General features: G+C 39.2%; 1 protein-coding gene across 5 annotated transcripts; it reads left to right on the forward strand.

Moving 5' to 3' along the window:
- Positions 1-1,092: 1,092 nt before the first annotated feature.
- Positions 1,093-26,729, forward strand: elmo2 (engulfment and cell motility 2). Of its 5 annotated transcripts, none has more exons than XM_058054479.2 (23): positions 1,093-1,230; positions 3,590-3,663; positions 3,785-3,889; positions 4,631-4,671; positions 5,409-5,481; positions 5,637-5,687; positions 7,020-7,189; positions 7,304-7,403; positions 7,707-7,858; positions 8,945-9,023; positions 11,058-11,093; positions 13,482-13,532; positions 14,855-14,977; positions 18,549-18,668; positions 18,753-18,857; positions 18,930-19,038; positions 19,121-19,257; positions 22,171-22,334; positions 23,091-23,203; positions 23,299-23,406; positions 23,589-23,671; positions 25,124-25,201; positions 25,277-26,729. In XM_058054479.2, the coding sequence occupies exons 3-23, from the start codon at positions 3,812-3,814 to the stop codon at positions 25,475-25,477; spliced, it is 2,172 nt and encodes a 723-aa protein (XP_057910462.2). In that variant the 5' UTR covers positions 1,093-1,230; positions 3,590-3,663; positions 3,785-3,811; the 3' UTR covers positions 25,478-26,729. The 5 variants fall into 5 exon arrangements, with proteins under 5 accessions (XP_057910462.2, XP_057910464.2, XP_057910465.2 ...); XM_058054481.2 differs by having other exon boundaries at positions 7,707-7,852; XM_058054482.2 differs by lacking the exon at positions 11,058-11,093.
- The last annotated feature ends 824 nt before the right edge of the window (positions 26,730-27,553 follow it).

Here is a 27,553-nt window from a genome sequence, read left to right on the forward strand (position 1 = left end):
TGTGAAAACCCCTTCAGAAACCCCCCTTTTTAAAAAAATATAATGGTAAAATCCCATATATACATCTATATTACTGCCCTTGTGTATTTCAAAATAATGTTAAACATCAATTAAAGGACACAGTTTTATGATGGGGGGCTGTACGGTGGTTGTGTGGCTAGCGCGCAGACCTCACAGCTAGGAGACCGGGTTCAATTCCACCCTCGGCCATCTCTGTGTGGAGTTTGCATGTTGTCCCCGTGCATGTGTCGGTTTTCTCCAGGTACTCCGGTTTCCTCCCACATTAAAAAAAAAAAAAACATGCTAGGTTAATTGTTGACTCCAAATTGTCCATAGGTATGGATGTGAGTGTGAATGGTTGTTTGTCTATATGTGCCCTGTGATTGGCTGGCCACCAGTCCAGGGTGTACCCCGCCTCTCGCCCAAAGACAGCTGGGATAGGCTCCAGCACTTCCGCGACCCTCGTGAGGAAAAAGCGGTAGAAAAATGAATGAATGAATGAATGAATGAATGAATGAGATTTACAATGGGAGGCTGCACTGTGGTCGTGTGATTAGTGTACAGATCTCACAGCTAAGAGACCCGGGTTCAATTCCACCCTCGGCCATCTCTGTGTGGAGTTTGCATGTTGTCCCCGTGCATGTGTCGGTTTTCTCCAGGTACTCCGGTTTCCTCCCACATTCCAAAAAAAAACATGCTAGGTTAATTGTTGACTCCAAATTGTCCATAGGTATGAATGTGAGTGTGAATGGTTGTTTGTCTATATGTGCCCTGTGATTGGCTGGCCAATCCCCATACCCCGCCTCTCGCCGAAAGACAGCTGGGATAGGCTCCAGCACCGAGCGCGAGAGAATAATCGGTAGAAAATGAATTAATGAATGAGTTTTACAATGGCTACTTAACCTTCGGTCGCTAGTAAGTCGAAGTCGCTAGTCGAAATTCGTCTCGAATTGGTTGACTAAATCAAATAATATAAATAATATTGTTGATTGATAGTGTTGATTATTATTTTGAAATGCACAAAACCAACAAAGTTGAATGAATGAATCGTTCTCACATTATCTGTAAATAGAAGAAGCATTTACGTTGTCTGTTCTAAGATGTTGGCAGCCTGGAACATTTGCATGGCGTCCCGCCTCCAAGGCGTTGGAGGAGTGTCTGCTCCTGCTTTAAGTATTTCATCGGAGAGAGTGGGGATGCTCTCAGCATCATCGATGGCTCAGCCACAGGGTGAGTAATACACAATAGCGAGAACTTCCATTATTATTAGATCCTTTTCACATCACGCAGAAGCCATTGATAAGATTGATCGAGCCGGGCTCCTCCATGCCCAGCAATGGAGGACGAATTCAGCTGATCGCCTGCAAGAGAAGCTACACTTCTTCTTAGTAGTCCGTATAGCGAGTGACTTTACAATTTGGCGCAACTTTCACCCGCAAAACGTGTTTATTTGAGCAGTTGTATATTTGGGGGTTACATCCGGTACAGCATCTGTCACTGCCCGCCTCGAACACGGTCTTCCCTCGGGCACCATGATCCATGACTGCGGCTCTGATCTGCTCTTAAAATCACTACTTATATTATTAACGTGGAGCTTCTTCTTCCTTAACAGCGAACGGTACACAACAATAGTTCATCTTTTCGCTACATAGTTTATTCAGATGTCTTAAATATGTTTATAACTAGCGTGAAATGTGTTGCTACCCATGTCCAGACATCCACTGCATTGTTCTCGTCTCACCATAGGGGGCGCTACTCTGCCATTTTGCCATGCAATGTGAAAGTTAGGCACTTCCGGTCAGAGTTTACGTTTCAGTCGTCTTAAAATGAAACCACACACCTCAATGTAACAATATTTGTTCACGAAAGCGTCAGAAACAAGACAGTAATATGTAGGGGGGGGGGGGGGTGGTTAGAAACTCCAAAAATTGAGGCTTCATTTAAAATGTGCCCCCACTCCAACCCCACACACACAGCTAGCCAAACGCGAGTTAGCAGTTGCTAAGCTACCAGTTGCAGAGCAGGCGAATGAGGCCATTGGGGTTGCTGTGCTGACATCATGTCACTGCTTGCAGCCTGCATTTAACCAAAGTATCATACTGTGCAACAGTTAATACAGAAGGCATAACATTTAACAATGCAGGGTAACTCATACATAAACAAAACCCACAATTGAAAGTCACAAGTGCAAGAGTGTGGTTCATTTCTACCATATCTATATAGGAATATTAATTACACAATTGAATGAATTTCAGGTATATTCATGTCTAAGATAAATTCACCTTTAGGAAAAAATGTACATGAATATAAAAAAAACATTTAACACGAGAATAGAACATTCTAACTACATTTATAAAGACAAATAATAATATACCTTGTCTTTCCGCCCCTCAAACGTCAACAACGTTGCTTTTACACTCGGGTCTTGTACGATGTCATGCATGACAACAGTTCATACTTCAACGTTATCGTAATTTCCGACAGTGGTGCAGCTAATTTATAAATGAATAAAAAATATAGTAATGGTAATGGTTTTATTTCATTTGAACATGCATCAGATTACAATTGAATGCATCACATAATCAGTTCACAGTTCCACATGTCCAAAAGGAGTAGGAAGAAGCAAATCTTATTAAATCCTACCCCTCCATCTGGTACTTTTACAATCACTAACTGTTACATTTGTTCACTTCCTGCTTTCCATAATAGAGTTTAAGGTTTTTTTTTAATTTTTTTAAATAATGTACCGAAGTAGGAGGTGATATGAGCATCCAATGCCATAATGGGTACCATAGTAAGTATCAATATAGTGATATATATAGCACATCATGACTGGTTCAAGACTCTTCATCCTTGTATTTAGCAAACATCAACTGCTTGTATTGTTTCTTGAATTGGCTCATCGTTGTGCATTGTTTGAGTTCCTTACTCAATCCATCCCATAGTTTGATTCCACATACTGAAATGCTATGGCTTTTTAACGTAGTCCTAGCATAGAAGTGTTTCAAATGTAGTTCTTCCCTGAGATCATATTTCTCCTCTCTTGTAGAGAAGTATCGGATGACATTTTTAGTTAGCCTTATGCATTATTTTAGCTGTTTGAAGATGAACTATATCAGCAAGTTGAAGTATTTGTGATTTTATAAATAAGGAGTTAGTAGGCGGCATTATGAATTATCCTTACTGACCTTTTTTTGCAGTACATTTAGCGAGTGAAGATTGCTTTTGTAGTATAAAAATAAACTCAAAATAAATAAATAAAAACTGAAATTATATTAGAAAGCAGGAAGTGATCAAATGTAACAGTTACTGATTGTAAAAGTACCAGATGGAGGGGTAGGATTTAATAAGCTTTGCTTCTTCCTACTCCTTTTGGACATGTGGAACTAGGAACTGATTATGGGATGCGCTCAATTGTAATCTGATGCATGTTCAAATGAAATCAAACCAGTACCAAATACCTTGCCGCTCGCGAGTCAGTGAGGAAATGGTAGTTCTTTCATACACAACCAGAATCAAGCCTAAAGCTCCGTGTTTTGTCACAGTGCGTTTAAATGAGTTCACACTTGTGTTGTGTTGTGTCTCACAGGGGAACTGACACAGTGGCTTCAAGAGTAGAGCCGTGAGAGAGAGAGAGCGACCCCGTCTACACATCTCCATCAGGTAAAGCGTTACCACTAGATCATTCAAATTAATCAACCTATGGTTGACAGCAAGGTGTGATTATTGCGCAATGCAACCAGTAACGCAGTATACGCATTTATGGAACTTTTATGTCCCGCAGGTCACAATAACAACAAAAAAGGCAGCCATGCCCCCGCCTGCCGACATCGTGAAAGTGGCGATTGAATGGCCTGGTGCTAACGCTCAGCTTATTGAGATGGACCAGGTGTGTATGATCGCTCAAACATTTTCTATCCATCCATCCATCCATCCATCCATCCATCCATCAATGCCAGTTATCCTCACAAAGGTCGCGGGTATTCTGGAGAATAACTGTGTTTATTTTATTCATGGAAACAGTTAAACATAATATATAGTGATAAAATAAGTGTCAAAAAAATTAAAACAGAAAAAAAAAATTGTTTTTTGAAAAAAAAATTGATTTTGGAGACAAAATTTGTATTTTATAGGGCCCTATACATAGAGTTATTACAGTTAGCAATGTTCCAATTAGCATTATCATTATCATTTTGAACAACCAATTACAAATGTACTGTTAATGATTGTTTCTAAGCCAAATGCACAACCCTAGTGTGGGAATATTTTAATTTTTTTTTAGTGAATATTTACATTTGTAGTGAATGGGAATGCGACCAAATTGATTGCGCAACTTAAACACAATCATCCCGTCCAGTTTTACCCACTCAGAATAAAACTAATCAACACTTACTGAGTGAAAAAAACGATGCACGCTCACAGACAATGTTGTTGGCTATTTTATTAAGACTTCCTGTTAAGTAATTGCTAAGTTTATTGCCTTTTTCATATGGTGTACTCATATTATTATGCCATATAAGTACTGACATTTTTTTTTGTAATTTGTAGGACAATTATTGTTCAGCAAAATGTTGTTATCGTGATATTCCTACATGCCAGCATTAAAAGTGAAATTGTGTTTTATTCGCAGAAAAGACCCTTGGCCTCAATTATTCGTGAAGTATGTGATGGGTAAGCATTCTCACTGTTGTGGAATTTAGTAGCTTTGTTCATAATTTATGACATTTTATTTTAAATAAACACAGTACAGTACATCCATAGGAGCTAGTATTTAATATGGTGTATTGTTTTTAGGGTTTTTATTTGGTAAAAAATTGTTTTTGTCTGTGATCTTTGTTAATTTCTGAATTAATTTTTAACGCTACATTCCGTGTGTCTGAAATTTAGTTTAGGTTCCATGCATTTAATACAAATGTCAAGAAATCATTCATTTTCATTTTATTTCTCGACTTGGCTATCACCGAAACTTTTCTTTCAGCGTTTTCATCCTAATTTTATCCATAAATAGACTTCAGTGTGGGTTGTTTTGTTGATGATTATGATGCAAGACCGCAGCAATAAGAGCGAGTTCCTACAGTTCACAAACTCAACCAACATCTGTTTTGTTACCTTGCAAATGTATTCCTTCATCTGGCTTCCGTGCGATGATTGACGACTTCTCTGCAATCTCATTTGCCCTCCTCTCTGCAGTATGCACACACTTTCACCACTGACAAAAAAAAACTCACACTTTGCTGCAAACACCCACGGAAAAAATCTCTACTTGGCCGTCTCGCATGTTTCCCACTCATGTACACATTGCAGTATGACTTTTAGCAACCTTTTGTGATTGTGCTGCATTAACAGTTCACCTTACTTTAGAATGATGGTACTAAAATCAAGACTTTACCCCCCCCATCCATCCTCAGCTGGTCTTTGTCAGGCTCTGAACAGTTTGCTCTACGGTATGCTGACGGCCCTCAGCTTTATATCACTGAACAGGTGAGCTTAATGGTTTCCTCTCTTAATCTGTTATCATGGTATCAGAGATCAGTCTAATTCTATTCGTAGCGTCATTGGTCTGAAGCTGCACGAGTGCCGCTCTCACAGGGGAGCCGTGGCGCAGAGAAACATGAATTGGTTGCCTTTTCTTTTAGAGCCGTGGCGAGATCAAGAACGGGACCATCCTTCGGTTAGCCATTTCTCCTGTAAGTCGCTTTGAACTGTTTCTGTGTTTGAAACCAATTTTGCTGTGACTTGATGTCGCACGGTACACAAGTGTCACAAGGCTATTGGGCATTGGGTATATGCATTGCGCCTCTTGCTGCTTTTCTGTATTAGCTCCGCTTCACGGGTCCTTGTAGTGTTGCAGTGGATTGTGGTGGGCAGAGGTTTGCTCTGAAAAGCATTTTTTTTGCACAACCCAAATGAGTCAGAAATATGACTGAAATATTATTGATAGTCAGAATTATTATTATTTTTTTAAAGGTATAATCATTAGGGATGGAAACGTCCTTGATGATGGAGAAAATTAACGAGTCATCTTACAAAGAACGCTAAAATCATCACACAGCAACTTAACACTCAAACACTAGCTCAGAAATATACAGCACAAGTACCAATACGGGTTTAAACTAAAAACAACTAATACCATCCCATCATGCATTTGGTCCCAGCAAGGCACGCGTTTGAAGATTGATGCCAGGGTGCTGCAATGAGCCATCACCTCCCTCTGTCCACCAGAGGGAACCAGAGGAGCCCAAAGCCCAGCGCGAGGCTCCTCTGGCGCCCTCTCTAGTATTAGCTCCGCTTCACGGGCCCCTGTAGTGTTGCAGTGGATTGTGGTGGGCAGACGTTTGCTCTGAAAAGCATTTTTTTTGGTACACTGCACAACCCAAATGAGTCAGAAATATGACTGAAATATTATTGATAGTCAGAATTATTTATTATTATTTTTTAGGTATAATCATTAGGAATGGAAATGTCCTTGATTATGGAGAAAATTAACGAGTCATCTTACAAAGAACGCTAAAATCATCACACAGCAACTTAACACTCAAACACTAGCTCAGAAATATACAGCACAAGTACCAATACGGGTTTAAACTAAAAACAACTAATACCATCCCAGCATGCATTTGGTCCCAGCAAGGCACGCGTTTGAAGATTGATGCCAGGGTGCTGCAATGAGCCATCACCTCCCTCTGTCCACCAGAGGGAGCCAGAGGAGCCCAGCTTGAGGCTCCTCCAGCCATGTCCAATGAAATGCTTTGCTGGGACCAAATACATTATAGGAAATGTTACTTTTTAGTGTTAAGTTGCTGTGTGATGAATTTAATGTTTGTAAGATTATTTTCCTGTCATTTCTCTAATATGCCATTTTATGACATGCACACATGTGGCTCATAGCTAGGGATGACAACCTATATATTATATACGTTGGCTTAAACGGTCCATTTAAATAGAAATCTGAATATTACAACGCACGCATTTCAAGGTCGTTCTCCAACGAATGAAGGTTTCTCCTTGTGGGCCGACAGGCTCGTGCTGCTCGTCAGCTCCTGGAGCGAATCCAGTCCCACGGGATTGATGCTCGGCTGGAGGCTCTAAAGGAGCTGGCCAAGCTGTCGGCAGACCCCACGTTTGCCACAGAGTTCATCAACATGGAGGGGATCGGGACTCTAGCACGACTGGTCGAGAGCGGCACACAGTGAGCTTTTTTTTTTTTTTTTTTTTTGCTTTTTTGTGCAATGATATTTAAAATGTGATTAAAAAAATATGGTACTTTTTAAAATTATATATACATTTTTTTTTATTCCTTCAGCTTTGGTGAAATGCTGGCTTTTACTCTTACTGCATTCCTGGAGCTAATGGATCATAGTATCGTATCCTGGGATCTTATTTCCTTGTCCTTCATCAAGCAGGTACGCATTTAGCACACAGCTTTTACTTGCGGTGTCTTTTTAGTCCTTGCTATTGCTCGCTTTAATTTAACTGTAACCTTCCTTACTTCCTACACGGCGGAAATGAGTGGGTGCTGTTGCCTAGCAACTTCTTGGATTATGTGGAGCTCATTCAGTGCGTGTCTGCAAGTGTGTGTGTGTGTGTGTCTTGTTTGTGCGAGCTTAACTACATCCCTGAGAGTTTCTCAAAGGAAAACTCTTTTGCAGAAACATTTAATAGTAAACAAAGCGGATGTTGTGATGCTAATTATGTCCCATCTAAAGATCGCAGGCTACGTGAACCAGCCCATGGTGGATGTCTCCATCCTGCAGCGTTCCCTGGCCATCCTGGAGAGCATGGTGCTCAACAGCCATAGTCTCTACCACCGAGTCGCACAGGAAATCACCGTGGGACAACTCATCGGGCACCTGCAAGTGTGAGCACACACACACACACACACACACACAGGGGCTTCCTGCTCTCTGATTTAGGGACGCCCGTGGTACTGCGGTACTATTTTGGGATGTTTAAAGGACATCCGTGAGTCAGCAAGGCTGGCGTTAATGTTTCTTTTTTATAAGAGATGATACCAGAAATCGAACACAAGAGGAAGGTTAAATAATCACCAGCCAAAACTCGCCATCCACTAGTCCAGGGGTGGGCAAACTACGGCCCGGGGGCCACATCCGGCCCGCCAAGTGTTTGAATGCGGCCCGCCCAATCTTTCCAAAGTATTTCATTTAAACTCAACATACAACCTGGCATCATGGCCTGAGCCAACCTTTTGATGGTTTTATCAATTTCGTTTTTTGACATGGTCTGTTGTTTACAAAGTGCTCCTGAAAAAAGGGACACAAGCACATAATAATAATAATAATTATTATTATTAGATTATTATATTATTATTAGTACTATTATGATTATTTTAATTATTATATTAATTATATATAATATTATTGTTATATTTGCATATTTTACATAATAATAATATAATAATAATTATTTTAATTTTATTGTAATTATTATAATATTATATTATTTTTAAAATATTTAAATATAAATATAAAATAATAAATAATAATAGCAGATTGCATGACAATTTTACAGATACAATAATACCAGGTGGACTGTTACGTGTAAAATATATAGTCTGCCCCCCCCCCCCCCCCCCCCCCCCATAAATTTTGTCATATCAATGCGGCCCGCGAGTCAAAAAGTTTGCCCCCCCCTGCACTAGTCCATTACAAAATTGTTAAGATTAAGTTCTTAATCAGCTATTAATCAGATATTTGCAATCAGTAAAATGAAGTGCATTTTCCATTAGTGGTTCCATGGATTTGTTGATTGCTCAACTGCTTCAGACCACATCCCGCACTGAGCTCTATCACATAGTACAACAGCTAATACAGTATAACTCCTGCATCAGAAATACACACAGAAATCGATTTACCAATACCTTTTGCGAGCTGTGTGGAGCGAGATACTGCTAACAGGACCCTTATGTTGCTTGATATCCCTCAAGGTCGAACCAAGAGATTCAGACCTACGCAATCGCCCTCATCAATGCTCTTTTCCTCAAGGCACCCGAGGACAGACGGCAGGTCAGAACTCGGCACCTCGGTAGATAAATGAATTATAGATCGTTAGGAACAACTGTTTTATAATTGTATGTGTTTGTCGAAAATAATGCCTTAATACCGGTAACCAATTTATGTCATTAATTATGACATACATATATGACTATATTGGCAAATAGATCTTCAGACGTGTGGAATCATGTGGGTTGATTTTAATTTTCAGTTCATTTGGAGCTGTTAATACGTTGCTGTGAATATATAATTTTGTCCCGTCGTTTATTTTTCTGTTCATAAAATACGAAAAAGCTGGCATAGTTCGGCCATAGTTGCGAATGGTGATTAATTAATTTGAAAACTGTGATTAAAATGATGCCGGTTTCCTCTCACGTTCCGGGAGCGTGCTGGGTTGATTGGCCGCTCCGGGTTGTCCATGGGTATGAATGTGAGTGTGAATGGTTGTTTGTCTATATGTGCCCTGTGATTGGCTGGCGGTAAAAAAATGAATGAATGAACGAATTCCACATTACGCTAACCTGCAAAACAACGACATGTCGGAAGTAAAACGTGCAAACAGGATGTTGTCATGTTACCGCTTCTTGTCACTTTGTCACTCATGGAGTTGCATTAGAAAATGGTACAGAATAAAGTGTTATGTTTATTGTAAAAAAAAATAAAATAACATAAAAAAATAATAATAAAAAATAAAATGATGACGGCCCTAATTAGCATACTCATAGACTTAACATTAGACACACCTGCATAGGCTAATATCTGTAATAGTCTGCCTTTACTTACACAATAAGGCTGAATTATAATTGACTGTCATATGTATTAATTATTATACTTATTATACTGCATTATACCGAGAGGTTCTTTAAACAGTTTGACTACCCTATTACACGTTTGCTGCAGTACATCAGTGGAAACATTTCTAATATTTTGCCTCAGTGTTATAGTGAAAAGGGTCATTAAAATAAAAGTCCGAATATACAGATGTACCATAAAAATAATAATGCAAAAGCTGTTTGACTGAAACATGTGCAGATTTGTGCAGTTTGGCAAAAATATGTGCAAAATATGTTCCAAAATATCCAAATTATCCAGTGCCTATGTTAGAAATTGCAAGTCAAGCATACATAATAAAGTATTATGTATTCTGTTGCCTCCATTGCAAAGTTGTTGTCATGCTTGACATTGCTTAGCCGCTAGGGGGCGCACTGAGTCAATTTAACAGTACAGCTGAGTGTGAAGCTCAGCAGAGAGATTGATACTTAATTTTTATCATATTTCCTTTTTAAGAAAAAAAAATATTTTTTCTTAAAAAAATATTACAAAAAATATTCCATAATATTTTTTTATGGAAAAAAAAATATTACCAGAATAATTTAACAATTACTAAATAACATTAGCTCCTGTGTACTTGAACATAAATGTACATTTTAATATCAGACACACAAAAAAAACAATAATGAATATGCTTGTTTTTTTTGTTTTTTTACACACTCGCCAACTACACAGAGAATTAAACAATGAGATCAAATTTAGGAGAAAAATGTATCATAATAAAGATGAGTTTGCACCAACTCAGAGAGTCATGTATAAATATAATATTTCCTGCTAACTCTTGAAAACTACAACCACAATAAATAAGCATTTTGTTACATTAACCAATCTTCCCTGTATGAATCAAAGCTAACCGTTTCTATATTTATTTTTATGATAATATGATTAAATGTGTAGTTTAACAAGTTTACCTTACACTGTAATTGTTTATTCACTCACTAATAGGAATACATTGCTTGTGTCTCCACCCACGCATTTTTTACAGCATTTATATCGAATCTTATCAAATAGCGCAGGCGTACCCGATAAAGTGAACCGTGACCATACTGCGTGTGCTTTTTTGGAAAATACGTTCTGTCACGTTCTTTTGTGTCTTTGCATGCTGAGCCAATGTGACGTAATCCTCTTATTTCATGTTCCATGTTTTCATGCACTTTTTTGTTTTCCATCACCGCCATCACGTCCCACCTCCTACTCTTGCCTTGAACCCGTTAGGAGGAGTACACTAACCCGCTGGAGCAGCACCTCACCGTGAGTACGCATCAGCATCTCATAGCGTCCTGTCCACGCCACGGGCCCTCACGCTCCACTCTGTAGTTCTACAATGCAGTGATTTTTAACCTTTTTTGAGCCACGGCACGTTTTTTTTTACATTGGAAAAATCTTGTGACACACCACTAACCAAAAATGTTACAAAATGTCACCATGACCTCACACGTGAATCAATAAGTCTATCGGAGGAACAAGGCAGGTGTTGCCACACGGACCAATATTACATTTTACTCTGCCGGTCTTTACACCACAGACACTCCACAGTAGCCATGTTTTTACATCACCACTTTTTCTCTTTCCGAATGACCTTTCGGGAAACAATAGTATCCATAGAAAAAGGAATATTCCAATCTCTTGTCTACATGCGCCGTGAAAATCAACCAGAATAATCAATAGGGCATGCCCAGTAAAACGTAAACATCAACATCACGTGATACCGGCTTCCCCAAGTTATTCTTCCACTTGTCGGAATAACTCCGTATTAACAGTTTTTTGTCTGTCCAGTCTTGAAATTTAGTTTGAATCAAAAACAAACTTTGCTTAGATTGCTGGCCTCCATTTTTAAAAGTGAAGAACGTCTGGATCTGCGTGTTACGTCATATCTGAGCATGCGCTGAAAGAACGCACCCGGGATCAATTTCAACAGGAAAAGATCAAATTCAATCTTGCTAATATTTTATAATTAAACTATAGATATATATTTTCTTTTTTAATAAAACTGCACTTGTGAATGGCGTATAGAAGGGTTTAGATTCTGTTCCACAGATGGCGCTAATGCACACAAAAGCTGCTTGCCAACCGCTAATAAACAACAGAAGAAGAAAAACACCACGAAGAAGAACGCAGTCTGACAACTTTCCGTTTGAGCGGATACAAGATCCCGCAATCGGATCGGTTAAAGGAATATTCCATCCCTGTTCAATTCCTTCCGTTTGAGCAAATAAACTAAATGCAATTGGAATATTTAGGTCCATATATTCATGGCTATTGACATAATATTTGCAAATGATGATTAATAAATGTTAATTATAAAAAAGTGATATTGGATAATTCCTCACGGCACACCTGACGGTTTCTCAAGGTACACTAGCGTGCCGCGGCACAGTGGTTGAAAATCACTGCTATAATGTACTAGCCGTGCAAACGCAGGCAGAGCACCAGCTCCAGTTGGTCGTGTAGCAACAGAAGGTGTGAATGACAGATGGGCGATGCCGGTTTTTGACGAGAGTTTTGCACGTGGTTGCCGGTCTTCACGGCGGCGTATAATGAAACATGCGTCCTAATCTAGTGGGGCATATCGCTGAAACAATCTTTCACTTGTCGATACAAGCACCAAAATTGGCACACTTTTTCAAAAAAGTACGATATCCAACTTCAAATACAAAACGGCCGCCATTTTTCAATATGGCCACCATTCATAGTCGTTTGAAATCGTATTTGCACTAAAAATAATGACAAAATAATGTCATTGTGATAATCTCTACATATTAGATAGCATTTGGGACACTTATGTATACTAAGTTGTCTATTTAATACTACAACAGTTGAGGTAATACAAACCAACAACATTAATATTTGTAAGTTACAGTAATGTAACAAATACATAGCAGAGGACAAGTAAACTATGTGACCAGGTAGCTTAGAAGCATACAACTTTTCTCATTAAAAACACCAATTTATAGTAATGTATCAGGCTCCATATTGGAATTATTGGATTTATTCATTCATTCATTTTCTACCGCTTTTCCTCACGAGGGTCGCGGGGGGTGCTAGAGCCTATCCCAGCTGTCTTCGGGCGAGAGGCGGGGTACACCCTGGACTGGTGGCCAGCCAATCACAGGGCACATATAGACAAACAACCATTCACACTCACATTCATACCTATGGACAATTTGGAGTCGCTAATTAACCTAGCATGTTTTTGGAATGTGGGAGGAAAACCCACGCATGCACGCGGAGAACATGCAAACTCCGCACAGAGATGCCCGAGGGTGGAATTGAACCCTGGTGTCCTAGCTGTGAGGTCTGCGCGCTAACCACTCGACCACCGTGCCGGCCGTATTGGATTTAATAAATTATAATACATTCATTTGGTATTCTGACCGTATTCTGACCATAAAAATATTGTGTTTATTTGAGTTCTACTTCAACTCAAGTACATGTTTTTCAAATTTGCTCTGGCGGCCATCTTGAAAATTGGCAGGCCATATTACATTTTATGTCGGATATCGTACTTTTCTTAAAATATGTATCCTAAACGTCCATCTGTGCTAATTTTGGTGCTTGTATCACCAAGTGAAAGATTCTTATGAAATGTTTGGATAATCTGCCCCACTAATCTGCCTTTTTTTTCTTTTCCGTGCACAGGAAATGGCAAGCACTTTGGCCCAAAAGCACCTGCGATCCATCATACTAAATGTGAGTATGCAAATCAGCTGGGTAGAATTCCTTTATGAACCGGTAGAAAAAAAGCGGTAAAAAATGAATGAATGAATATTTAATAATATTTAATAATATTTAATAATATTTAATAATATTTAATAATATTTAATAATATTTAACGAAATTTAATAATATTTAATAATATGTAGTAAAATTTAATATTTAATAATATTTAATGTTTTTAATAATATTTAATATATTTATTAATATTTAACATTTTATAATATTTTATGATATTTTATGATATTTTATAATATTTTATAATATTTTATTATATTTATAATATTTTATAATATTTTATAATATTTTATAATATTTTTTATAATATAACATGTAGAATTCCTTTATGAACCATTCAAGTCAGATCATACGGAAGACGCCGTTCTATGGAATTATACAATCCACAAATTAAAACAACCTAAATATTTCCAACTTCCAATCTCCGAGCGTGTTCTGTCAACTGAGTCCTGGATGTTCCATGGCCCAGACCCGGCCGGGCCCGCTCAGCCAGCAAGAGAGATTGACTAGCGGGGAGGCTTGTTGAAGCAGAACCAGCAAATGTGATATGGCATGAAGTCAATGATGTGGAAAAAAAAAAGCTCCGCTCTGAAAATGATTCCTTTTGGCGCCGACTTGTGTGGAAGTGCTTCCCTGAGCCCGGCTGCGAGTGAGGAAGACAGTGCGTTGTTATTTTCCTGGAGCGGTTGCAGTATTGTGTACGCTCCGGAACCAAATCCTGCAAAAAACTGCGACCCACTTATGATGAATGTTGGACCCTCGCAGTGTCTCTATCCTAATACGACCCGACCGAGTCCAAATTCAGTCTGTTACGGTTTTTGGATGGTAGTGGCGGGTGGTGGACTTGGTGCCTTTTGGTCTTAAGTATTGTTTAAAAAAATAACAATTATTCCAATTCTGTTTATTGCCGTAGATCAGGGGTCTCAAACTCATCAAAGCATCAGGTTTTCCAAACCCCCCCCCCCAAAAAACGCATTTATTAAAAACAGAAAAATATACCAACTTTTTCAGTGCTTTGGTTCCGATTTTCTACAATAAAAATTTTCTCCGGGTACTCCGGTTTCCTCCCACATTCCAAAAACATGCTAGGTTAATTAGCAACTCCAAATTGTCCATAGGTATGAATGTGAGTGTGAATGGTTGTTTGTCTATATGTGCCCTGTGATTGGCTGGCGACCGGTCCAGGGTGTACCCCCGACAAGTACGGTAAATGAAATGTTTTACTTTCAGGATTCTGATAAAAAATATCCCCACACGTGACTCTCTTTGTCTGTATACAGCATGTCATCAGAGGGAATCGACCAATCAAAGCAGAAATGGCACATCAACTCTATGTGCTGCAGGTATTGACCTTTAACCTCTTGGAGGAACGAATGATGACCAAAATGGATCCCAATGACCAGGTAAATACAAACATTTGCATTTGTATGTTATTGTTTATGTGAGTGTGAATGGTTGTTTGTCTATATGTTGCCCTGTGATTGGCTGGCCACCAGTCCAGGGTGTACCCCGCCTCTTGCCCGAAGACAGCTGGGATAGGCTTCAGCACCCCCGCGACCCTCGTGAGGAAAAAGCGGTAGAAAATGAATGAATGAAAGAATGTTATTGTTTTTTTTCGTGTGCCATTATTTTGAAAAACACAACTAGAAAATGATCATATTGACCTGAATATAAGACGACCAATGTCGCCACCTTATTTTTCAAGTTTCTGAGCATACACGTAAACGATCTGAGCACTCCTTGGACCTCTGTGAGTCCCATCAGACATGTACACTGTAGTATCAGTATCACATCTGTCCAAAACCTGAGAACTTGAGGTACTACTTCCATTCTGTAGTATTTTGTATATGACTGGATTCATGTAAAGGGGCCCTATTGTGATCTTTTGTTCACTTTTCTGACCTATAAATGTTGCATTCTCGTGTTAAATGGTCAAATTCAGAAGTCCTCGGGAGCGCTTGGGAGTATGACCAATCACAGTGGAGTGGGCGTACCTAAAGGATGGTTCCGGGGGTGGAGTAAATTAAACAGATGGTTTGGGTGGAAAACAGGAAGTCCACGGAAACACTCCAGAAAGAAGTGCAGAATCTGAAAGATGCTGGTTATTGTGTGTAGCTGCTCTATAGGAGTTCACAAGTCAATGCAAAGTGCCAAAAAACGACTTTCGGCTTTAAATCTCTATGCCACGAATATAGGACGACCAATATTTTTCAGACTTTCTTCAAACGAAAACAGCGTCTTATATTCAGGTCATGGTTATTGTGTGTAGCTGCTCTATAGGAGTTCACAAGTCAATACAAAGAGCCAAAAAACGACTTTCGGCTTTAAATCTTTATGCCACGACTATAGGATGACCAATATTTTTCAGACTTTATCAAAGAAAAACAACGTCTTATATTCAGGTCATGGTTATTGTGTGTAGCTGCTCTATAGGAGTTCACAAGTCAATACAAAGAGCCAAAAAACGACTTTCGGCTTTAAATCTCTATGCCACGAATATAGGACGACCAATATTTTTCAGACTTTCTTCAAACGAAAACAGCGTCTTATATTCAGGTCATGGTTATTGTGTGTAGCTGCTCTATAGGAGTTCACAAGTCAATACAAAGAGCCAAAAAACGACTTTCGGCTTTAAATCTCTATGCCACGAATATAGGACGACCAATATTTTTCAGACTTTCTTCAAACGAAAACAGCGTCTTATATTCAGGTCATGGTTATTGTGTGTAGCTGCTCTATAGGAGTTCACAAGTCAATACAAAGAGCCAAAAAACGACTTTCGGCTTTAAATCTTTATGCCACGAATATAGGATGACCCATATTTTTCAGACTTTATCAAAGAAAAACAACGTCTTATATTCAGGTCATGGTTATTGTGTGTAGCTGCTCTATAGGAGTTCACAAGTCAATACAAAGAGCCAAAAAACGACTTTCGGCTTTAAATCTCTATGCCACGAATATAGGACGACCAATATTTTTCAGACTTTCTTCAAACGAAAACAGCGTCTTATATTCAGGTCATGGTTATTGTGTGTAGCTGCTCTATAGGAGTTCACAAGTCAATACAAAGAGCCAAAAAACGACTTTCGGCTTTAAATCTCTATGCCACGAATATAGGACGACCAATATTTTTCAGACTTTCTTCAAACGAAAACAGCGTCTTATATTCAGGTCATGGTTATTGTGTGTAGCTGCTCTATAGGAGTTCACAAGTCAATACAAAGAGCCAAAAAACGACTTTCGGCTTTAAATCTCTATGCCTCGAATATAGGACGACCAATATTTTTCAGACTTTCTTCAAACGAAAACAGCGTCTTATATTCAGGTCATGGTTATTGTGTGTAGCTGCTCTATAGGAGTTCACAAGTCAATACAAAGAGCCAAAAAACGACTTTCAGCTTTAAATCTCTATGCCACGAATATAGGACGACCAATATTTTTCAGACTTTCTTCAAACGAAAACAGCGTCTTATATTCAGGTCATGGTTATTGTGTGTAGCTGCTCTATAGGAGTTCACAAGTCAATACAAAGAGCCAAAAAACGACTTTCAGCTTTAAATCTCTATGCCACGAATATAGGACGACCCATATTTTTCAGACTTTATCAAAGAAAAACAACGTCTTATATTCAGGTCATGGTTATTGTGTGTAGCTGCTCTATAGGAGTTCACAAGTCAATACAAAGAGCCAAAAAACGACTTTCAGCTTTAAATCTCTATGCCACGAATATAGGACGACCAATATTTTTCAGACTTTCTTCAAACGAAAACAGTGTCTTATATTCAGGTCATGGTTATTGTGTGTAGCTGCTCTATAGGAGTTCACAAGTCAATACAAAGAGCCAAAAAACGACTTTCGGCTTTAAATCTCTATGCCTCGAATATAGGACGACCAATATTTTTCAGACTTTCTTCAAACGAAAACAGCGTCTTATATTCAGGTCATGGTTATTGTGTGTAGCTGCTCTATAGGAGTTCACAAGTCAATACAAAGAGCCAAAAAACGACTTTCGGCTTTAAATCTCTATGCCACGAATATAGGACGACCAATATTTTTCAGACTTTCTTCAAACGAAAACAGCGTCTTATATTCAGGTCATGGTTATTGTGTGTAGCTGCTCTATAGGAGTTCACAAGTCAATACAAAGAGCCAAAAAACGACTTTCGGCTTTAAATCTTTATGCCACGAATATAGGACGACCCATATTTTTCAGACTTTATCAAAGAAAAACAATGTCTTATATTCAGGTCATGGTTATTGTGTGTAGCTGCTCTATAGGAGTTCACAAGTCAATACAAAGAGCCAAAAAACGACTTTCGGCTTTAAATCTCTATGCCACGAATATAGGACGACCAATATTTTTCAGGCTTTCTTCAAACGAAAACAGCGTCTTATATTCAGGTCATGGTTATTGTGTGTAGCTGCTCTATAGGAGTTCACAAGTCAATACAAAGAGCCAAAAAACGACTTTCGGCTTTAAATCTTTATGCCACGAATATAGGACGACCCATATTTTTCAGACTATATCAAAGAAAAACAACGTCTTATATTCAGGTCATGGTTATTGTGTGTAGCTGCTCTATAGGAGTTCACAAGTCAATACAAAGAGCCAAAAAACGACTTTTGGCTTTAAATCTCTATGCCACGAATATAGGACGACCAATATTTTTCAGACTTTCTTCAAACGAAAACAGCGTCTTATATTCAGGTCAGTATCTTTCAATTGAGAAATGAAATGACACATAAATGAAAACACTTCAATCTTAATGGCCCCACAAAAAGGTTTGGAATATAGCAGAGCCGCATAGATAGATAGATAGATAGATGCTGCAAGTTTTAAGACTTCTGAGGCGTTTACCACAGACAATGTGGCTTAGGGGCTCCTTGCTGACTTCATTTGGCTCTCCGGAGTACTTGTGTGTGAAAAGTTACTGTTAAGCCGATACGCTCTAAATGTGCTTTTCTGTGACTCAGACTCAAAGAGATGTCATTTTTGAGCTGCGGAAGATTGCCTTTGATGGAGAAAATGACCCCACTGGTACAGAAAAGAGAAAGGCAATGTATGCTAAGGATTATAAGATGCTAGGTTTTACGGTAAGATGTTTGGAAAGTTTTTTAAAAAAAGTATCTAGTTTTAACAGAAATACTCAAATGTATAAAAAAAACACTTTAATGCAGAACCACTTGAACCCTGCTATGGACTTCACTCAGACTCCCCCAGGGATGTTGGCTTTGGACAACATGCTGTACATGGCCAAGGTCCATCAAGATACGTACATCCGGGTAGGTTCTGACCTCCTCCGAGATAAAGATACTAGAGATACTACAAGTAACACATCTCCGAACCTATTACAGATTGTCCTGGAGAACAGCAGTCGCGAGGACAAGCATGAGTGTCCCTTCGGTCGATGCGCTATCGAGCTCACTCGGGTACTCTGTGAGATACTCCAAGTTGGAGAATTGCGTAAGTGTATTTTTTCATACACAGATTGTAAATCTGGTTGTATTTTCTGAGTCCATCGTAATTTTTGCTGTTGTTTCACAAGCGAATGAAGGCTGCAACGACTACCATCCCATGTTCTTCACCCACGACCGTGCATGGGAGGAGTTCTTCTGCGTCTGCGTCCAGCTTCTCAATAAAACCTGGAAGGAGATGAGGGCCACCGCTGAAGATTTCAATAAGGTTTGGAAAATATTTACTTTAATTTAATATACTATAATACGAGTGGTTAGCATGCAGGCCTCACAGCTAGGAGACCCGAGTTCTATTCCGCACTATGGACACTACAAAATGGCAAGTTTTGATTTAGTTTAGTTTTATTTAGTTGTACATTTTATGGGCAAATATTATAGAAACGTAAGTATTGTTGCCACCCTCGGCCATCTCTGTGGAGTTTGCATGTTCTCCCTGTGCATGTGTGGGTTTTTTCCGGGTACTATGGACACCACAAGATGTGCAGTTTTGATTTAGTTTAGTTTTATTTAGTTATGTATATGTATAAGAGTTATCATTTTTAAAATGATTAAAACATTGTACAGTTAATAAATATTAGGTGTCTGTGTGGAATTTGCATGTTCAAATCTGGTTTGAATCTGGAGGGTTGAGTGGTTAGCACGCAGACCTCACAGCTAGGAGACCAGGGTTCAATTCCACCCTTGGCCATCTCTGTGTGGAGTTTGCACATTCTCCCCGTGCATGCGTGGGTTTTCTCCGGGTACTATGGGCACCACAAGATGTGAAGTTTTGATTTAGTTTAGTTTTATTTAGTTAAGAGTTATTCTTTTTAAAATGATTAAAACACTGTACAGTTAATAAATATTAGGCGTCTGTGTGGAGTTTGCATGTTCAAATCTGTGCCACTCTGTTGGTATATGTTGCTCATGAGTTAAATTTTGAGTTTTAATATGTTGCAAAGGCTGCACGAGGGTTGAGTGGTTAGCATGCAGACCTCACAGCTAGGAGACCAGGGTTCAATTCCACCCTTGGCCAATCTCTGTGTGGAGTTTGCACGTTCTCCCCGTGCATGCGTGGGTTTTCTCCGGGTACTATGGGCACCACAAGATGTGAAGTTTTGATTTAGTTTAGTTTTATTTAGTTAAGAGTTATCCTTTTTAAAATGATTAAAACACTGTACAGTTAATAAATATTAGGTGTCTGTGTGGAATTTGCATGTTCTCCTTGTGCATGCGTGGGTTTTTTTTTGGTTTCCTCCCACATTCCAAAAACATGCTAGGTTAATTAGCGACTCCAAATTGTCCATAGGTATGAATATGAGTGTGAATGGTTGTTTGTCTATATGTGCCCTCTATATGTGATTGGCTGGCCACCAATCCAGGGTGTACCCTGCCTCTCGTCTGAAGACAGCTGGGATAGGCTCCAGCACGCCCTTGTGAGGGATAAGCGGTAAAAAATGAATGAATGACTATATTATACATATGGTTTCTAGAAGTTATGTTACTATATGTTACTGTTACAGTTAAGTTTCATGGGTTACGCAATTGAGACACCCCCCAAAAAAAAACGTCTCACTCCCACTTGCCGCAGCCCCCGACACTCTTCCGCTAGCATGGCATTGACGTTCTCTTTTTATTTCAGATCAACATTTAATGAACAGACGGAAGCGGAATCACAGTGTAGTTACTTATTTATACGGCTTATATATTCTATATTTGTACGCATTATCAGCTCCGGGTGAACTGAATATGTCAATCCAGCTGAATGATATCACACAAGTCGAAAAATGTACATGTCTAACACGGGTCTTTTTAATAGTAGCGTAACGTTTTAATCATGTTATGAGCAACGAGGTGTTGCATCCAAAGACATTATGTAATTTCAAGTAAATGACTTGTTCATTCATTTTCTACCGCTTATTCTAACGAGGGTCGCGGGGGGTGCTGGAGCCTATCCCAGCTGTCTTCAGGCGAGAAGCGGGGTCCACCCCAGCCAATCACAGGGCACATATAGACAAACAACCATTCACACTCACATTCATACCTATGGACAATTTGGAGTCGCTAGCTGTGAGGTCTGTGCGCTAACCACTCGACCGCCGTGCAACCTAGCAGGATGAGTAGACATGGATAAATTGGGGACATGTGGCGCACTTGTGGCTTCCTTAAATAGACCCTGCTATCGATCACAGAGTGACCAGCCAATCACAGGGCACATATAGACAAACAACCATTCACACTCACATTCATACCTATGGACAATTTGGAGTCGCTAATTAACCTAGCATGTTTTTGGAATGTGGGAGGAAACCGAGAAAACCCACACAGAACATAAAGGAGTATGCAAACTCCACACAGAGATGGCCGAGGGTGGGATTGAACTCGGGTCTTTTAGCTGTGAGGTCTTCACGCTAACCACTCGACCACCATGCAACCTAAACGACTTGTTAGCGTACTTAAATGTTGCAAATTGTACGTCTGAATTAATAGTTATGAAGTTCACACACACACATCATAAAGCTGTTTTTGTGACGTTCAGACTGTCCCTGAATGCATCTTGTTGTTAAGGTAGTCACTGAATATGTTAACGTTGGTGTTGAACCGCACAGCATTTAATCTAAAAATGTTGGTTATTTACTTTCCATCAGACGAGCAAATACTTTGTACTTCTCATAAAAATTCTGAATGATGAGAAACTCCCTTTCTTAAGAAAGAAAGTATTTGTGTATTCTAAAGTGAAAATAGTATGCATCGCTCTAAATGCTGCTCACTGCAGCGTGTGCTGAGTGTGTGTGTGTGTGTGTGTGTGTTTGTGTGTGAGCATCCCACTGGAGCAGGCGGCTGAAAGGCTTTTGCTTCAATTAATATTACACGACAGTTAAATTCTTAATGCTGTCGATTGCAATTCAGAGAGCTTCCTCCGCATGAACAAGTCGGTGCAATCTATTGTTACGGAATAACTGTGGCTGTTTATGTCGCCAGTACATTTGGAATATAAATGACTTCAGATGAGGAAAGTTGTTTGCTGACGGAATTAGTTTTTAAATGGGATGATGACTCGAGGAATCCCAACCCGTTCCTTGTTTTACCAGAAAAAATTGACGATTTAGGTCTTGTGTGTTTTTATGGGTTGGAAACCCAGGTGATGCAGGTCGTCCGAGAGCAGATCACCAGAGCTCTGGCCATGAAGCCTTCGTCTTTAGACCAGCTGAAGAACAAGCTACGAGGTCTCAGCTACTCGGAGATACTGCGGCTTCGACAGTCTGAAAGGATGAGCCAGGATGACTTCCAGTCTCCGCCTATCATGTCAGTGGCATCAATTGATTCAACATTTTTTAATTAAATTAATTAAAAAAAATTAAATTACATTTTTTAACATTAAATTACTATTTTTTTAAATTAAATTACAATTAAAAAAAAATAAAATTACAATTTGTTAACATTAAATTATTATTTTTTTAAATTACATTAATTTTTTAAAGAATTAAATTACAATTTTTTAAAAATTCAATTACATTTTTTAACATTAAATTATTATTATTATTTTAATTAAATTACATAAAAAATAAAATTACAATTTGTTAACATTAAATTATTATTTTTTTAATTACATTAATTAAAAAAAATTAAATTACAATTTTTAAAAAAATAAAATACATTTTTTTAACATTAAATTATTTTTTTTAATTAAATTAAATTTTATTTTAAATTAAATCATATGAGGAAAGCAGGAAGTGAACACATTTTTGCAGTACATTTAGCGAGTGAAGATTGCTTTTGTAGTATAAAAATAAACTCAAAATAAATAAATAAAAACTGAAAGTATATTAGAAAGCAGGAAGTGATCAAATGTAACAGTTACTGATTGTAAAAGTACCAGATGGAGGGGTAGGATTTAATGAGCTTTGCTTCTTCCTACTCCTTTTGGACATGTGGAACTGGGAACTGATTATGTGATGCATTCAATTGTAATCTGATGCATGTTCAAATGAAATAAAACCATTACCATTACCATTACAAAAATCCACATTAGTTTCAGTTATGACGTCTTTGTTCTTGCAGTGAGCTGCGAGAGAGAATCCAGCCCGAGATCCTGGAGCTCATTAAGCAGCAGCGACTCAATCGGCTGTGTGAGGGCAGCTGTTTCCGAAAAGTGGGGAACCGCCGAAGGCAAGGTACCGCATCAATACAATCACTTTGCCTCTCTTTTACAGAGGGAGCTCCACTTCTTGTAGGCTCACAGCTAAGTCGCCCCATGCCTGTGTTGCAGAGAAGTTTTGGTTCTGCAGACTCTCTCTGAACCATAAAGTGCTGCACTACGGGGACTTGGATGAATCGCCGCAGGGTGAAGTGCCTTTTGAGATGCTCAGCGACAAGAGTAAGGGACCGCTATTGACCGAATATCACCTTTAAGAAACAATGTTGATGATTTACATGGACAAGTTTTTTTAAATAACAACATTTTGCTGAATCTCTGCTTTCTAATCTAATCCCCAGTAGAGCAGATGATGATCTGGCTGCAAATAATCATTTCATAAGTTTATTTCCTGTTCCCTGTAGTCCCCGTCTCGGACATCAAGTCTGTGGTGACCGGGAAGGACTGCCCTCATATGAAGGAGAAAAGTGCTCTGAAACAAAACAAGGTATCGTTTTGTTTGATCAATACATTCATCCTCTACTCTTATACGCTCAGGGTCAAGCATCAGGGAGCTGGAGCCTATCCCAGCTACGCCCTGGATTGATTGCGTGCGTACGGTCTCACGATCCACAGGGGGCTCCCTTTTGCGCGAGGGGATGCATTCTCGACAAATGGTTGCTGTCGTGAGTCATAGAGTATAGAGCCCGAGAGAATAGAGTGGCAGTTCCTGGTGGTGTAATGGTACAGCTGCAGCCTTGAAGCAGAAGGCTTGGATTGGGACATATTTTTCAAATTCTGTTAATTTGGTATTCATTCATTCGTTCATTTTCTACCGCTTATCCTAACGAGGGTCGCGGGGGGTGCTGGAGCTGTCTTCGGGCGAGAGGTAGGGTACACCCCGGACCGGTCGCCTGGTGGTGTAATGGTACAGCTGCTGCCTTGAAGCAGAAGGCTTGGAATCGGACACATTTTTCATTCATTCATTCATTCATTCATTTTCTACCGCTTATCCTCACGATGGTCGCAGAACTGCTGGAGCCTATCCCAGCTCCAAATTCATGAAGCCAAATAAAAAGCAAAACACATTAAAATAATTCATTCATTTGTTCATTTTCTACCACTTGTCCTCACGAAGGTCGCGGGGGGTGCTGGAGCTTATCACAGCTGTCTTCGGGCGAGAGGTGGGGTACACCCCGGAACGGTCACCTGGTGGTGTAATGGTACAGCTGCTGCCTTGAAGCAGAAGGCTTGGAATTGGACACATTTTTCATTAATTCATTCATTTTCTACCGCTTATCCTCACGATGGTCGCGGAACTGCTGGAGCCTATCCCAGCTCCAAATTCATGAAGCCAAATAAAAAGCAAAACACAAATAATTCATTGTTTTCGGGCGAGAGGCGGGGTAAACACCCTGGACCGGTCGCCAGCCAATCACAGGGCACATATAGACAAACAACCATTCACACTCACATTCATACCTATGGATAATTTGGAGGCGCTAATTAACCTAGCATGTTTTTGGAATGTGGGAGGAAACCGGAATATTCTGAGAAAACCCACATATGCACAGGGAGAACATGTAAACTCCACACAGACGCCTAATATTTATTAACTGTACAGTGTTTTAATCATTTTAAAAAGGATAACTCTTATACATATACATAACTAAATAAAACTAAACTAAATCAAAACTTCACATCTTGTGGTGTCTATAGTACCCGGAGAAAAGCCACGCATGCACGGGGAGAACATGCAAACTCCACACAGAGATGGCCGAGGGTGGGATTGAACTCGGGTCTCCTAGCTGTGTGTCCTGCGTAATTTTGTATTTTGCGCTAAAAATAAGTCATTGAATAATTTCTGATGTGTTTAATAGGTCAGTTGGGGTGGCCACAATTCAGACTTTTGGACAACTCCGAGTCTCCTCTTAACCTAGCATGTGTTCTTTTGCCTCAGGAAGTCCTGGAGTTGGCCTTCTCTGTCCTCTACGATCCCGATGAGACGCTCAACTTTGTTGCACCGAACAAGTATGAGGTAGGCTGACATGAGCATAAACAGGAAGTGATTGTACCCAATCATCTTGGGCCTGTCCGTGTCTCTTTGGATCAGTACTGCATCTGGACGGATGGCCTGTGCGCGCTACTGGGCCGAGAGATGGGCAGCGACCTGACGCGCAGCGACTTGGACACGCTCATCAGCATGGAGATGAAGCTCCGCCTCTTGGACCTGGAGAACATCACAATCCCGGAGGCTCCGCCCCCTGTCCCCAAAGAGCCGAGCTCTTATAATTTCACATACAACTACAGCTGAGATGTATGATGACAAGAATGTGCACATTTGCTCTTTTATCAAAGTGGGACGTTCAAAAACGGATACAGTGGAACCTCAGTTTTCATACGCCCCGGTTTTCATATAATTTGGTTTTAGGGGAAAATTATAGCTTAAAATATGTTTCGTAATTCCTACAGTGGAACCTCGGTTTTCATACGTCTTGGTTTTCATATGATTTGGTTTTGGGGGAAAATTATAGCTTAAAATATGTTTCGGATTTCCTACAGTGGAACCTCAGTTTTCATACGTCTTGGTTTTCATGTGATTTGGTTTTGGGGGAAAATTATAGCTTAAAATATGTTTCGGATTTCATACACCCCGGTTTTCATATGATTTGGTTTTTGGGGAAAATTATAGCTTAAAATATGTTTCGGATTCCCTACAGTGGAACCTCAGTTTTCATACGCCTTGGTTTTCATATGATTTGGTTTTTGGGGAAAATTATAGCTTAAAATATGTTTCGGATTTCCTATAGTGGAACCTCAGTTTTCATACACCCCGTTATTCATATGATTTGGTTTAAAATTATAGCTTAAAATATGTTTCGGATTTCCTACAGTGGAACCTCAGCTTTCATACGTCCTGGTTTTCATATGATTTGGTTTTAGGGGAAAATTAGAGCTTAAAATATGTTTTCGATTTCCAACAATGGAACCTCAGTTTTCATACGCCCTGGTTTTCATATGATTTGGTTTGGGGGGAAAATTAGAGCTTAAAATATGTTTCGGATATCCTACAGTGGAACCTCAGTTTTCATATGCCTTGGTTTTCATATGATTTGGTTTAAAATTATAGCTTAAAATATGCTTTGGATTTCCTACAGTGGAACTTCAGTTTTCATACGCCTTGGTTTTCATATGATTTGGTTTTTGGGGAAAATTATAGCTTAAATGTTTCGGATTTCCTATAGTGGAACCTCAGTTTTCATACGCCCCAGTTTTCATATGATTTGGTTTTGGAGGAAAATTATAGCTTAAAATATGTTTCGGATTTTCTACAGTGGAACCTCAGTTTTCATACAACTGAACATACATTCGGAACGGATTAATGATGAAAACCGAAGTTCCGCTGTACTTTTAATATGTGTTTCTTGGTTTACAACGCTTTGTATGACTGGCTTCATCTGAGCCGAGTACACTTTAACATTGTGTTGCGATTGTGTTCCTGTTTACAGTTTTAGCTTCACATCCCACCTGTTTTTTTTTTGTAATTTTTTTTTATTATTTCCAAACACTGTATTAATTATTACGTAATATCCTGCCAACACAATCTAGTACGATTCATGTGAATGATGTCATTTGTCTATGCTGAATAGAATTATATTTTTGTAAGTTATTGTACACTGTGAGGGGCGTTGAGGTAACATAGCATAACTTGGTGGTTGTTAGCATGCATTTTTTTTCTTTTTTAAATATTTACCACGCTGCGTTTCCGACTGCCAGGAATAACGGTGGACCAACTTTTCAAACCATAAGCCCCTCATTTTAGCCGTCTTTAAAATAATTTATTTTGCTATCGGTGTTGGAGTCGGCGCTCCGTCAGACCCTGATGTCAACGTTTCGTGTGTCCTGTACAAGTCAAGTCCACAAGGGAACTACAAATCCCGGTACTATTGATTGTCAAAAGAAATATGTCTGTTTTGAACTACTAATGGATGTTGTATTGATTTCTTATTTTTTACAGTCAGACGCTGCTTTCCGAGAGTTGATGCTGCATTTGACACGTGTCAACAACTGCAGTGACAAATGGCTTTTTTGCATTAGATGACAGTACGATATTGTAATTAATAGTAATGTTGTTGAATGGGATGTTAGTTGAGATATACAAAAAAAACAAATCTAATCATGGTGTATGTGTACAGTAGATCTGTGTATATAGTACGGTTTTGTGTCACCATATTGGAGGAAATCTGTAATGTTTTGTGTCAATAACTATATCTACTGTTTATTGTTGTGTGGTGAATCTTTTCTCCTTTTTTCAAGGTGTTTAAACAACACTTTTCAAAACCCACCACACATTCATCAGGGGTCCCGGCAGCACCCAAAAAAGGCAAGA

Source organism: Doryrhamphus excisus, linkage group LG18 (genome assembly GCF_037039965.1).
Source record: "Doryrhamphus excisus strain RoL-2023G ecotype Guam linkage group LG18, RoL_Dexc_Guam_v1.1, whole genome shotgun sequence".
Classification (NCBI taxonomy): domain Eukaryota; kingdom Metazoa; phylum Chordata; class Actinopteri; order Syngnathiformes; family Syngnathidae; genus Doryrhamphus; species Doryrhamphus excisus.